Source organism: Rhinatrema bivittatum, chromosome 1 (genome assembly GCF_901001135.1).
Source record: "Rhinatrema bivittatum chromosome 1, aRhiBiv1.1, whole genome shotgun sequence".
NCBI lineage: Eukaryota > Metazoa > Chordata > Amphibia > Gymnophiona > Rhinatrematidae > Rhinatrema > Rhinatrema bivittatum.
This window is the reverse complement of record NC_042615.1, coordinates 343,279,480-343,293,077: the sequence shown is the minus strand read 5'-3', so window position 1 is coordinate 343,293,077 and position 13,598 is coordinate 343,279,480. Positions and strand designations below refer to the sequence as shown.

General features: G+C 41.7%; 1 protein-coding gene across 1 annotated transcript in view; it reads left to right on the top strand.

The window, feature by feature from the left end:
- Nucleotides 1-13,598, top strand: part of PTPN13 (protein tyrosine phosphatase non-receptor type 13) — a 659,094-nt gene that overhangs the window by 143,502 nt on the left and 501,994 nt on the right. The window contains 1 exon segment of the mRNA XM_029599218.1: nucleotides 853-972. Coding sequence (XP_029455078.1) covers nucleotides 858-972 — 115 coding nt within the window. The 5' untranslated portion in view covers nucleotides 853-857.

The window sequence follows — 13,598 nt, the reverse complement described above, 5'->3', positions numbered from 1 at the left end:
CATTCAGTGAATTATGCACTGAGGAAGCAAACATGGGGTCTTCCATAACAGAGCTCTGTGGCTTATCCACAATGCTTCACTGCCAATGCTAAGAACATTCAGTTTGGTCAAAAATGGTGCAGATGAGAGAAATTAGCATTCATGAGAAAAATATTGTGTGTTTAAAAAAAAAAAATAAAAAAATAAATAATTTTCTTAGCTTTCACCTCCCTGGAGTTACTTACAGCTGAAATGTACTTTTCTCTCCCTCCTAAATAAGGGAAAACAAGGGTTTTTGCCTGATTTGGAGGGGCAGAGTTCCAGTCTGACGGAAGGTTGTGCCAGCCTATGAAAAATTGTCAGCGCTTTGCACCTGGAAATTATCTGACTGGTGCCAATCCACTCCGTCCCCTGGACAGAGAAAGCAAAAATCTCCCCCCCAGCATATGTGCCAACTGTTGCATATTAGAGCCCTGTGGAGTCCATAGTGACTGAACACACACATATTTTGGAACAAGTCTTCCCTCAAATATTTCAGTTTAGTTTAATTTTTTTTCCTGTTCTTCTTTTCCTGTATAGATCAAAGTGGTTTAGGTTTAAAATTATACATGCACAACATACAATGCTTCTCAGGCTTAACCTGATTAATCATACAAAATGCATGATTAATTAGCTTCGTCTTTTATCTCTTTTATCAAAGAGCATGCACATCTTAAACCTTATTGCTCAGGCTAACGATAGTTTGGTGCATCAACCCTGACATCTTTCTAGGGTTGTAAAGCTAACATTTATGTCTGTCTGGTGCAGAAAGATGAAAACATGGTGGAACCCTTCTTTACTCGGTCCTCTAACCAGTTTCATCTCTTTTCTCAGGTAATATGCATGTGTCACTGGCAGAGGCCCTGGAGGTCCGGGGAGGGCCATTACAAGAAGAGGAGATGTGGGCCTTGCTGAACCAAAGTGCCGAGAGCCTTCAGGAGTTGTTCCGAAAAGGTAAAACCCCCTGGTCACAGGATCTGAAGTATTTTTGTTAGGACAGATTCCCTTTTTTTGTGGTGTTCATTTTGTGGCCCTGTATGTATGTCTTGCAAACTCTTATTCTCATTAAAGCAGGAGTAGCTACTTCTTGATGAAAAAAAAAAAATTTTGGAGTGAAGGCTGGGGGGAGGGGTGGAGGAATTAATATATTTCACTTGGGTCCCTTTAAAATAAAAAAAAACAAAAAAACCCCAAAGCTAATAAAGTTTACAATTGGTGCATTGCTGAAGTAGTTAGATTAAGAAAATGCCACAGGCAGTCCATGACATTTTCTGCTCCCTTAACTAGTAAGATGCAGGACACCAAAGGAGAACCTCTGAAGTATACCCAGCTAATTGGCTGGCCTCTGGCAGCTAATATAGTCAGTTAAGAGAGAACAGGGGATGTTGTGGCCCACTGTCTGCCTCTTGTTTGGAGTTTAGTAAGGCCATTGCATTGATGTGGCTCCAATTAAAAATACACTGTGGGGCAGGTCTTTATTTTCCATTCCCTCAGCCACCTCTTACTTGTTGGAAAACTAAATTCTGCTGTGCCTCGCCTCACACTGACCCATAATGGATCCACCACTAAAAGCCTGAAATTTTTGGCAAGCCTGTGCGTATTTTTATCCGCTGTGAGGAGGGCAGTTTTTACCCAGCGCATTCTAGCCAAATAACCATGTAGTTATTTGTCCGCCGTACGTGCACCTGGGTACTGTTTCATGAAACGTAATATTTAAGTTTTGCACAAGGAGACAGACTTCCCTATGAATTGCCCTTCATAACATTAGTAATACATTGAAAAGGCAGTTATGTTAAAACTGATAACTTTTCTTAAGTGTCAAAAAAGTCAATAATAAATACACTGGTTTTTATCAATTTCTGTATAAACAAGAATTAGCAAGAAACGCCTCAATACCAGAAGAGATGAATTAAAAATGAATAACCTTTTATTCCTGAATCATCTTCAGGGTTACTGTATTTACAAAGTTCAGTGCATTGCTCACGCACCACTTTTCAGCATTTCAAGTAGCTTCTTCTCCCCACATTTTCCCACAGCAAGTCCAACCTTCTGAAGCCATGTCGCACTCGTACATGCCTTAATGAACATCTAACATCATCGAATGCTGCCGAGACACCATTGTATAACTTTTCAGCAGGTCCCAAATCAAACCTGTGTTTCGAACTTCAATAGTTTCTGTCATTCCTTTTATTCAAACTTCCCAAGTAGTTCATGCTATTTATACATTTTGTTATTCTGAATAAAATTACATCGAAGTGAGTCAACCTTGGTTTCAAGAAAATTAAAAGTAACTTTTAAAAAATGGAGCTACATGCAAGTCTTTCCTTTTTAAAAACTTAACATTTACAGCACAAAGGATGATAGTGTACTGGATGATTTACATCTGTGTGCTGAAATCAGCTGCTGCATTTTGAATTGGAAACTGGTGTATTTGAGTGCGAAGGTGCTCCGTCCACAGCCATATTTAGTTTAAAAGCTTGAACTAATAAGGGTACATTCACAGACATCCTCTGTTAGCACTATTGCTTTAAAGCTAAACTAGTTATCTCGCTTTCTCATAATATCTGCTCTTCCTTTCTTTTCGGTCTTGTTTCTGGCCCTCCTTTTCCCAAAATATTCTGTTTCTTCTCTGTATACCTTTATAAAATAGAAGGCGTGAATGGATTCTTTGTGATAGTCAGATGGGGCATTTTAATAAGCTCCTTCCCCTGAGTTGACTCCTCCACTGTTTTGTGCTGTATGCTTTAAGGGGTCGATTTTAAAAGGAGCGCGCGCGCGTCCATGTGCGTGTGGTTCCCAGCGTACACACATGGATGTGTTGATTTTATAACATGCGCATGCCAGCGCACACATGTTATAAAATCAAATGGCCATGTGCACGTGTGCTGGATTTTAAAATTCGCATGCATAGAAGGGGTGAATTTTTGTGAATTATGTGTGGAGACGCGAGTAGGGCTTCCCCAGTTCCCTACCAGGCCGCTCCAATTAAGGAGTGGACTGGGAGGGAACTTCCCTATACCCCTACCTAACCTTCCTACCTTTTCTCCTCTCCTCTCCTCTCCTCCCCGATCCTTACCCCCTACCTATTAGGGGTTTTTTTGTGTTTTTTTACTTCAACTTCCCAGTTGAATAATCTCTGTGAGCCAGCTGACTGCCAGTGTGTGCTAATGGCACTGTCCTGGCCTGCTCCCCCCCCCAGGCCGCCCCGGGCCCGGTACTTGTGCGCATATCGGGACTTACATGCATGGCCAGGCCCTTTTGAAAATGTGCGCAGGGCCCAGCCATGCGCATTAGTCCCGGTTTCTACGTGCGTGGCCCTTTGAAAATTCGCCCGTATGTGTATCAATTTAGTAGGGCTCTGATCAGCATGACAACATCTCAATTTATTTAGACAGTACCTTACACACAGGCCGATACAGTACAGTGCGCTCCGGCGGAGCGCACTGTTAACCCGCGATTGGACGCGTGTTTTCGACGCGCTAGCGTTACCCCTTATTCAGTAAGGGGTAATAACGCATTGAAAACGCGCATCCAACCCCCCCCCCCCCCGAAACTAATAGCGCCAGCAACATGCAAATGCATGTTGATGGCCCTATTAGTCATTCCCGCGCGATACAGTAAGTAAAATGTGCAGCCAAGCCGCACATTTTAGTTTCAGAAATTAGCGTCTACCCAAAGGTAGGCGTTAATTTCTGCCGGCACCGGGAAAGTGCACAGAAAAGCAGTTTTTACTGCTTTTCTGTGCACCCTCTGACTTAATATCATGGCGATATTAAGTCAGAGGTCCCAAAAGTTAAAAATAATCAAAAATTTAAAAAAAAAATTTAAATCGGCCACAGGGATTGGTTTTGGGACTGGTTCCATTCAATATCTTTGTGAGTGACATTGCTGAAGAAATAAAAAGTAAAGTTTGTCTTTTGCGGATGATACTAAGATCTGCAAAAGAGTGGACCTGCCTGAAGTAGAAGAGAAAAAGAAAAGTGATTTAAGAAGGCTTGAAGACTGATTGAGGATTTGACAGCTGGGATGCAGTGCCAAGAAGTAGAGAGTCATGCATCTGGGGTGTAGTAATCCAAAAGAGCTCTATGTGATGGGCAGTGAAAGACTAATGTGCATGGACTGGAAGGAGGGACCTTGGGGTGATAGTGTCTGACGAACTGAAGACGGCGAAGCAATGTGACAAGGTGATAGCTAAAGCCAGAAGAATACTGGGCTGCCTAGAGAGGAATAACCTGTAAGAAAAAGGAGGTGAGAATGCCCTTGTAAGGTCCTTGGTGATATCTCACCTGGAGTACTGTGTTAGGAACTGGAGCTTATATCTCAAGAAGGATAGAGACAAGATGGAGGCGGTCCAAAGAAGAGTAACCAAAATGGTGTGGAAAGACTTATAAGGAGAAATTGAATGTCTACATATGTCCATCCTGGAAGAAAGGAGGTGCAGAGGAGATTTGATACAGACCTTCAGATACCTGAAAGGTTTTAATGATGCACATACTTTGAACCTTTTCTGCTGGAAAGGAAACAGTAGAACTAAGAGCCTTGAAATGAGCTCCAGGGGGGGACAACTCAGAACCAATATCAGGAAATATTTTCTTCTTGAAAATATTTCTTCTCAAAGTGTGGTGAATGCCTGGAATGCCCTTCTGGAGGAGGTGGTGAATACAAAAACAATCAAAGAAATCAAAGGGGCATGGGATAAACACTGTGGATCCCTAAAGGTTGAAGGATGGAAAAGAAGAAAAGGGTTTGCTTGGTGGTGGTGGTTACCATTAACAATATGCCTGGGGATTACTGCTCTTAACTAATAAGACTTGATGTTTTTGACACAACTGCTCTCTGCTTTGATATCGCTCTCCACTTTGACGGCATGGGGGGAAAAAGGGAATTGGATTTAGAGGACAACCAGAACAGGCCCCGCCTGGGTTACTGATACGCAGACATAAGGGAAAAAGCACAGGACTGCTTCTACGGCCAAGTTCAAAAACAAAGCACGTCAAGCAGCACTGTATGAATTTTCAAGACAGCTCCTCACCCAGTAAAAATGTTGCTTTGTTAATATATAAGTCTTGGGATTAAACTGCCCAGAGTGGCAGTTACTATTCTTAATGGAAACATGGGGGTAACCTCATGGAGCAATAATTACTATCCTTAACAGAAATATGAGGGTAACTTATACGGAGCAACACTTGCTACCAGAGGAAACTTGCTGGACACTAGATGGACCATTTGGTCTTTTTCTTCCGTCAATACTATGTAAAATATATATGCATCTGCTCCTTAGCAAGTGTACATGAATTGTGTAGATTTATATGCACACTTTTGAAAATCAAATCATTTCCCCACCTCACCCCGACCCCACCCATCTGCATGCGTAATATTACGCATCATGTCGCGCGCCGACCCCGGATTTTATAAGATACGCGCGGCTACGCGCATATCTTGTAAAATCCAGCGTACTTTTGTTCGCGCTCGCGCAAAATTATAAAATCTACCCCTTAGAGAATAGCCACTGCCATTAGCAATGGTAACATGGAATAGACTTAGTGTTTGGGTACTTGCCAGGTTCTTGTGGCCTGGTTTGGCCTCTGTTGGAAACAGGATGCTGGGCTTGATGGACCCTTGGTCTGACCCAGTATGGCATGTTCTTATGTACTTGTACTTGCCTACCTCACCCCCCCCCCCGGGCAATTCTTAAAAGCCATTTATGTGCCTGTAATTGACATTTTTTCATGTAATTCCTTCTGAAAAATTCAGCCCTTAAAGCCAGCCACGTACTTTGCACCTCTTATTTTTTTTTTTTTTTTTTTGTGGGTAGCAGAGCTGGGTGAAGTAACACCTGTGGTTTTGAAAATGTCATGTATATGTACTATTTCCCCTCCTGCATATACCCGACACAAAAGCATGACTGGAAATGCCTTCTCCCAATCCAGCTAAAGGTAGACATGCTGTGGAAGCCCGCATAAACTTTTAGCCCATTTGAGGAGGCAAATTTTCAGGCAGAGCATTCTAGGCGTGCTAATCCATTTGAACGCCTCTAGATTGATTTGAAGCTTGTCCTCATAATCATGGATGCAGCTGAGGCCTTACTGTTTCCATAGGCCTAGAATGGAGAGAAGACCCTTTTGAATAAGGCCCCAGGTATGTATGAGGGGAGGAGGAGGAGCTTTTAACATTTGTAAATCTTTTTCTGCAAAAATGAAATAACAATCATCATGAAAATAAATGGAAATTGGAATGATTTCATTGCAGTTGCCAAATGAAATATTTAAACAATTGTTGTGTTAGTAGTATTGCATTAAAAACCAGAGGTTGATCGTGTTGAAGCACTAATCACACAGTGCTATTTCATAAGTCTGTTCACTCTTTAAGGACAAGAGGAATCTCAAAATTAGTTGCACAATAATGTGTTTATAGCTCACAGGCACCAAAAACCCTTACTTTTTATCTTTGCCAAACATCCTTTGACCTGCTGTTGGTCTTATCAAGTGTTTTCTTCCCAGTGAAATATTTCCCAATAGGTTCCTATGCTGCCTAATTTCTAATGGGGAAATTTTAAATGACCGTCGCGCATAAATACTGGGAGATACACACGTGGCTGGGCCGCACGCGTGCCGAGCGCATTTTCAGAGCAGCCCGGCCACGTGTGTATCTCCCGGTACGTGCAGAAGAACCAGACTGTGTAAAAGGGGCGGGCTGAGGGAGGGCCAAGGGCGGGGCGGGGGCCAGCCAGGACAGTGCCATTAGGCGCTGTTCCAGTGAAGCACACGCTGGCAGCTGGCCAGCATGCGGAACTTACTTCTGCTTGTCAGAGCAGGTAAGTTTTAAAACAAAATAAATTAGGGTAGGTAGATGGGGTTTAGGAGTTGGGGCGGAGAGGAGAAAAGGGAGGAAGGTTAGCTAGGGGGTTAGGGAACTGGGGAAGGCCAAGTCGCGTCTGCATGCCTTTGTTAAAAATCGCCCCCCTTGTACGTGTGAGTCGGCACATGTGTGTGCCGATATAAAATCAGGTGTTCAGGTATCGGATTTTATAACATGCCAGCTTCAATGCGCGCATGTTATAAAATCACAACCATGTGCGTTCGCCGGGAACTGCGTGTCCATGGACGCCTGCGCGGCCCTTTTAAAATTTACCTCTAAGTGTGAAAAAAATGGTCAGGTGTAAATCTTCAGACAGAGCATAGAGCCAGATATGCTGGCTCAACTATCTCTGTTGCAGCATGGAAAAAAGAAGTGCCCCTGGCCAAAATATTCATCTGCTTAAGTGGCTTGTTATGTACAACAAAGGCCATTGGAGTTAATGGAGGTCAGAAGAAAAGATACTAGAAAGACAAACAAAAATATGGATTTGGATTGGAATTTTAATAATGAGAAGCAGCATTTAGATTAACTGTGGCACAGATAAGCAGCTTTCAAACAACCAAACCCAGACCTGTTTCATTATTCTACTTAATTGCAATAACAATTTTGTTCTTTAAAGGGAGTATCTTATGCTCTGGACATGCTTTGTCTTGCTTTGTACGCACAAGGCCAATTAAACAAGTCCTTTATTGAAAATACATTTCAGAAAGGTTACCTTATTTGTTGTTTAGGGGAACACTAAACAAGTAGCAAAACACATGTTAATTGCTTAAGAACATAAGAACCTTTAGACAACACCAAGGCAGCCCATAAGAACATAAGAACATGCCATATGAGTCAGATCAGAGTCCATCAAGCCCAGCATCCTGTCTCCAACAGTGGCCAATCCAGGCCATAAGAATCTGGCAAGTTCCCAAAAACTAAGTCTATCCCATGTTACTGTTGCTAGTAATAGCAGTGGCTATTTTCTAAGTCAACTTAATTAATAGCAGGTAATGGACTTCTCCGAGAACTTATCCAATCCTTTTTTAAACCCAGCTACACTAACTGCACTAACCACATCCTCTGGCAACAAATTCCAGAGTTCAATTGTGCGTTGAGTGAAAAATAACTTTCTCCAATTAGTTTTAAATGTGCCACAGGCTAATTTCATGGAGTGCCCCCTAGTCTTTCTATTATCCGAAAGAGTAAATAATAGATTCACGTTTACCCGTTCTAAACCTCTCATGATTTTAAACACCTCTATCATATCCCCACCCAGCCATCTCTTCTCCAGGCTGAACACTCCTAACCTCTTTAGTCTTTCCTCATAGGGGAGCTGTTTCATTCCCTTTATCATTTTGGGTGCCCTTCTCCGTACCTTCTCCATCGCAACTATATTTTTTTTGAGATGCGGCGACCAGAATTGTACACAGTATTCAAGGTGCAGTCTCACCATGGAGCGATACAGAGGCATTATGACATTTTCCGTTTTATTCACCATTTCCTTTCCAATAATTCCCAATACTCTGTTTGCTTTTTTGACTGCTGCAGCACACTGTACCGACGATTTCAATCTGTTATCCACTACACTTAGATCTCTTTCTTGGGTGGTAGCTCCTAATATGGAACCTAACATTGTGTAATTATAGCATGGGTTATTTTTCCCTATATGCATCACCATGCACTTATCCACATTAAATTTCATCTGCCATTTGGATGCCCAATTTTCCATTCTCACAAGGTCTTCCTGCAATATATCACAATCTGCTTGTGATTTAACTACTCTGAATAATTTTGTATCATCTGCAAATTTGATTACCTCACTTGTTATATTTCTTTACAGATCATTTATAAATATATTGAACAGTATGGGTCCCAATACAGATCCCTGAGGCACTCCACTGCCCACTCCTTTCCACTGAGAAAATTGCCCATTTAATCCTACTCTCTGTTTCCTGTCTTTTAGCCAGTTTGTAATCCACGAAAGGACATCGCCACCTATCCCATGACTTTTTATCGTTCCTAGAAGCCTCTCATGAGGAACTTTGTCAAATGCCTTCTGAAAATCCAAATACACTACATCTACTGGTTCACCTTTATCTACATGTTTATTAAATCCTTCAAAAAAGTGAAGCAGATTTGTGAGGCAAGACTTGCCTTGGGTAAAGCCATGCTGACTTTGTTCCATTAAACCATGTCTTTCTATATGTTCTGTGATTTTGATGTTTAGAACACTTTCCACTATTTTTACTGGCACTGAAGTCAGGCTAACTGGTCTGTAGTTTCCCGGATCACCCCTGGAGCCCTTTTTAAATATCGGGGTTACATTAGCCACCCTCTATTCTTCAGGTACAATGGATGATTTTAATGATAGGTTACACATTTTTATTAATAGGTATGAAGTATCATTTTTGAGTTCCTTCAGAACCCTGGGGTGTATACCATCCAGTCCAGGTGATTTACTGCTCTTCGGTTTGTCAATCAGGCCTACCACATCTTCTAGGTTCACCGTGATTTGGTTCAGGCCATCTGAATCATTTCTCATGAAAACCTTCTCCGGTACGAGTATCTCCCCAACATCCTCTTCAGTAAACACCGAAGCAAAGAAATCAATTAATGTTTCCACGATGGCCTTATCTTCTCTAATTGCCCCTTTAACCCCTCGATCATCTAACGGTCCAACTGACTCCCTTACAGGCTTTCTGCTTCGGATATATTTAAAAAAAATGTTACTATGAATTTTTGCCTCTCAGCCAATTTCTTTTCAAATTCTCTCTTAGCCTGTCTTATTAATCAAGTTTACTTAGGGAATAGCCACTGCTATTAATTGCATCAGTAGCATGGGATCTTCTTAGTGTTTGGGTAATTGCCAGGTTCTTGAGGCCTGGTTTGACCTCTGTTGGAAACAGGATGCTGGGCTTGATGGACCCTTGGTCTGACCCAGCATGGCAATTTCTTATGTTCTTATTAATGTCTTACATTTAACTTGCCAACGCTTATGCATTATCCTATTTTCTTCTATTGGATCCTTCTTCCAATTTTTGAATGAAGATCTTTTGGCTAAAATAGCTTCTTTCACCTCACCTTTTAACCATGCCAGTAATCGTTTTGCCTTCCTTCCACCTTTCTTAATGTATGGAATACATCTGGACTGTGCTTCTTGGAAGGTATTTTTTTTAGCAATGTCCATGCCTGTTGCACACTTTTTACCTTTGTTGCTGTTCCTTTCAGTTTTTTTCTATTTTTCTCATTTTATCAAAGTTTCCTGAGCGTGGTCCAAAACGTAGAAAGGGTCAAAGCCAGAGGTCAGTCCTGAGCGTGGTCCAGATGTAGCAAGGGTCAAAGCCAGAGGTCAGTCCTGAGCGTGGTCCAGATGTAGCAAAGGTCAAGCCAGAGGTCAGTCCAAACAAGGCTAGGTAGGAACAAGGAACAAAGTCAGGAACAAGCAATGAATATACAACAAGCGTGGAGACCTGTTGCCAAGGCAAGGAACAAGTGGTGGGCCTTGCCTTAAGTAGCAGGGCCCGATGATGTCATTATCTGGGGCCGCGGTTTAGTTTCCCACTGCGGCCTCTTTAAATGCCAGCAAGGCGCACACCCCTAGGAGAAGCAGAGCACTGGATTGCGGCATCGCTCTGCAGCACATGTGGGGAGACCCGCCAGGAGCCAGGGATGTCAGCAGAGGAGCCAGGAATGGCCGAGAAGGCAACAGGGGTTCGGGAGCGCAGGCGGTTGCCCACTGACACTAGCAAGGATGGGTTGAGTCCAGGAGCCAGGCACCGGAGGTAAGTGGGCCCAGTCGCAACAGAAACTCACACAAAGATGAGATTTGTACAATGTTCTCTCAACTTAGCTTGATGTTACCCAGGTAGAGAGTCCATCAAGCTAGGTTGAGAGAACATTGTACAAATCTCATCATTGTGTGAGTTATGTGATAAACTTGGGTATGTTTTGCTGTAAACCATTAAGGGTCTTTCGTATTGGCGGTATTTATCAGTCTGCTAGTGTTTTTTTTTCTACTTTAAATAACATTTAATCACCTCACTCTTTACTAGCTTTTCCAGATCATTAATGAATAAAATAAACATTGGTCCCAGTACAGATCAACTGTTTACTACTTTCTATTGGGAAATTAACCAATTAATCCCACTCCATAAGAACATAAGACAATCCTGTGGGAGCACTGAGAGAAAAGGATCACCTTGCTGGTGGCTGGAAAGAATCAGTACTTTGGAGAAAGTACTGCTTGGAGAAATTTTTAAAACTTAAAAGTATTGGGAAGAAGTAAACTGTTGGGGTGTATTATTTAGTGTGTTTGTGTGTTTTGTTTTAAATAGGTAGTCAGAAAGGCAGGCAACAAATAGAAATTTGTGTGTTTGTATTTGCCAAAACTCCCATCCCTCTCCAACCCACCCCTAACTCATCCATTAATTTATAGGCAGGTGTCACTTTCACACTAAAAAAAAAAAAAAAAAATCAGCCTTTTAACTTAAATTCTGAAATTCTCCATACCTTATCAAGAGTTTGATCATTCCCTTGTAGGTTACTACCAGATATATAGTGAATGCACTAATACATTTAAAGGGCCCTAATTGTTCGCATTCTTACTCCCATAGCCACATAAAACTTAACTAGGAACTGAACAAATTTAAGATGAAGGCAGCAGTCCAGCAGCAAGAGGGCGGCTTCCCAGTCTTTTTGCATCGAGTGTCACATGTATGGTTTTTTACCCGCCACAGAGCTCCGGAGTCTTAATGCATGGATGAGACGATGGTGCAAAGAAGAGGGATTCAGTTTTGTAAGGAACTGGGGAACCTTTTGGGAAAGGGAGAATCTTTTCTGAAGGGATGGGCTCCACCTTAACCAGGGTGGAACCAGACTGCTGGCGCTAACCTTTAAAAAGGAGATAGAGCAGCTTTTAAAGTAGAACAAGGGGAAAGCAGACAGTCGCTCAGCAGCGCATGGTTCGGAGGGAGGTATCTTCAAAGGGATACTAATGAAGCATTAGAGCAAGGGCATCCCAACAGTGAGGTTCCAATAATAAGAAAAGTAGTTCAAGTGCCTGTAACTAAAAACTCACCTGAGCTAAAAAATTCTAACTTATCCCTATCAATTAAAAAGCAGAATGAAAATACAAACAAAAAACACACTTTGAAATGTTTGTATGCTACTGCCAGAATTCTAAGAAGTAAGATGGGAGAATTAGAATGTATAGCAGTGAATGATGACAGACTTAATTGGCATCTCAGAGACATGGTGGAAAGAGGATAACCATTGGGATGGTGCTATATTGGGGTTCAAATTATATCGCAATGATAGAGGGGAGCATCTTAGTGGCGGGCTGGCACTTTATGTCAGGGATGGCATAGAGTCCAATAGGATAAAGATCCTGCATGAGACTAATTGCACATCAAATCTTTATGGGTAGAAATCCCATGTGTGTTGGAGAAGAATATGGTGATAGGAGTATATTACCGTCCACCAGGTCAAAATGGTGAGACAGTGAAATGCTAAGAGAAATTAGGGACGCTAAGCAAACTGGTAGTGCAGTAATAATGGGAGATTTCAATTACCAGAATATTGACTGGGAAAGTGAAACATCAGGGCATGCTAGAGAGAAAGTTCCTGGATGGAATAAATGACAGTTTTATGGAGCAATTGATTCAGGAACCAAGGAGAGAGGGAGCAATTTTAGATCTAATTCTCAGTGGAGCACAGAATTGGGTGAGAGAGGTAATGGTGGAAGGCCGCTTGGCAATAGTGATCATAATATGATCAAATTTGAATTAATGACTGGAAGGGGGACAGTAAGTAAATCCATGGCTCTAGTGCTAAGCTTTCAAAAGGGAAACTTTGATAAAATGAGAAAAATAGTTAGAAAAAAACTGAAAGGTGCAGCTGCAAAGGTAAAAAGTGTGCAACAGGCATGAACATTGTTAAAAAATACCATCCTAGAAGCATAGTCCAGATGTATTCCACACATTAAGAAAAGTGGAAGGAAGGCAAAATGATTACTGGCATGGTTAAAAGGTGAAGTAAAAGAGGCTATTTTAGCCAAAAGATCTTCATTCAAAAACTGGAAGATGAAGCCATCAGAAGAAAATAGGATAAAGCATAAGCATTGGCAAATTAAATGTAAGACATTGAAAAGACCGGCTAAGAGAGAATTTGAAAAGAAGTTGAACATAGAGGCAAAAACTCAAAATAAAAACTTTAAAAAATCTATCCAAAGCAGAAAGTCTGTGAGGGAGTCGGTTGAACCGTTGGTTGATCAAGGGGTTAATGGGGCACTTAGAGAAGATAAGGCCATCTTGGAAAGATTAAACAATTTCTTTGCTTCAGTGTTTACTGAAGAGGATGTTGGAGAGATACTCATTCCAGAGAAGGTTTTTATAGGTGATGAGTCAGATCAACTGAACCAAATCACAGTGAACCTGGAAGATGTGGTAGGCCTGATTGACAAACTGAAGAGTAGTAAATCACCTGGACCGGATGGTATACACCCCCAGGGTTTGACAGAACTAAAAAATGAAATTTCAGACAGGTTATAAATTAATTGAAATAGGTCTATCATTAAAATCATCCGATATACCTGAAGATTGGAAGATGGCCAATGTAACCCCTATATTTGAAAAGGGATCCAGGGGTGATCCGGGAAACTATAGACCGGTGAGCCTGACTTCAGTGCTGGGAAAAATCGTGGAGACTGTTATAAAGAATAAAATCACAAAACATTTAGA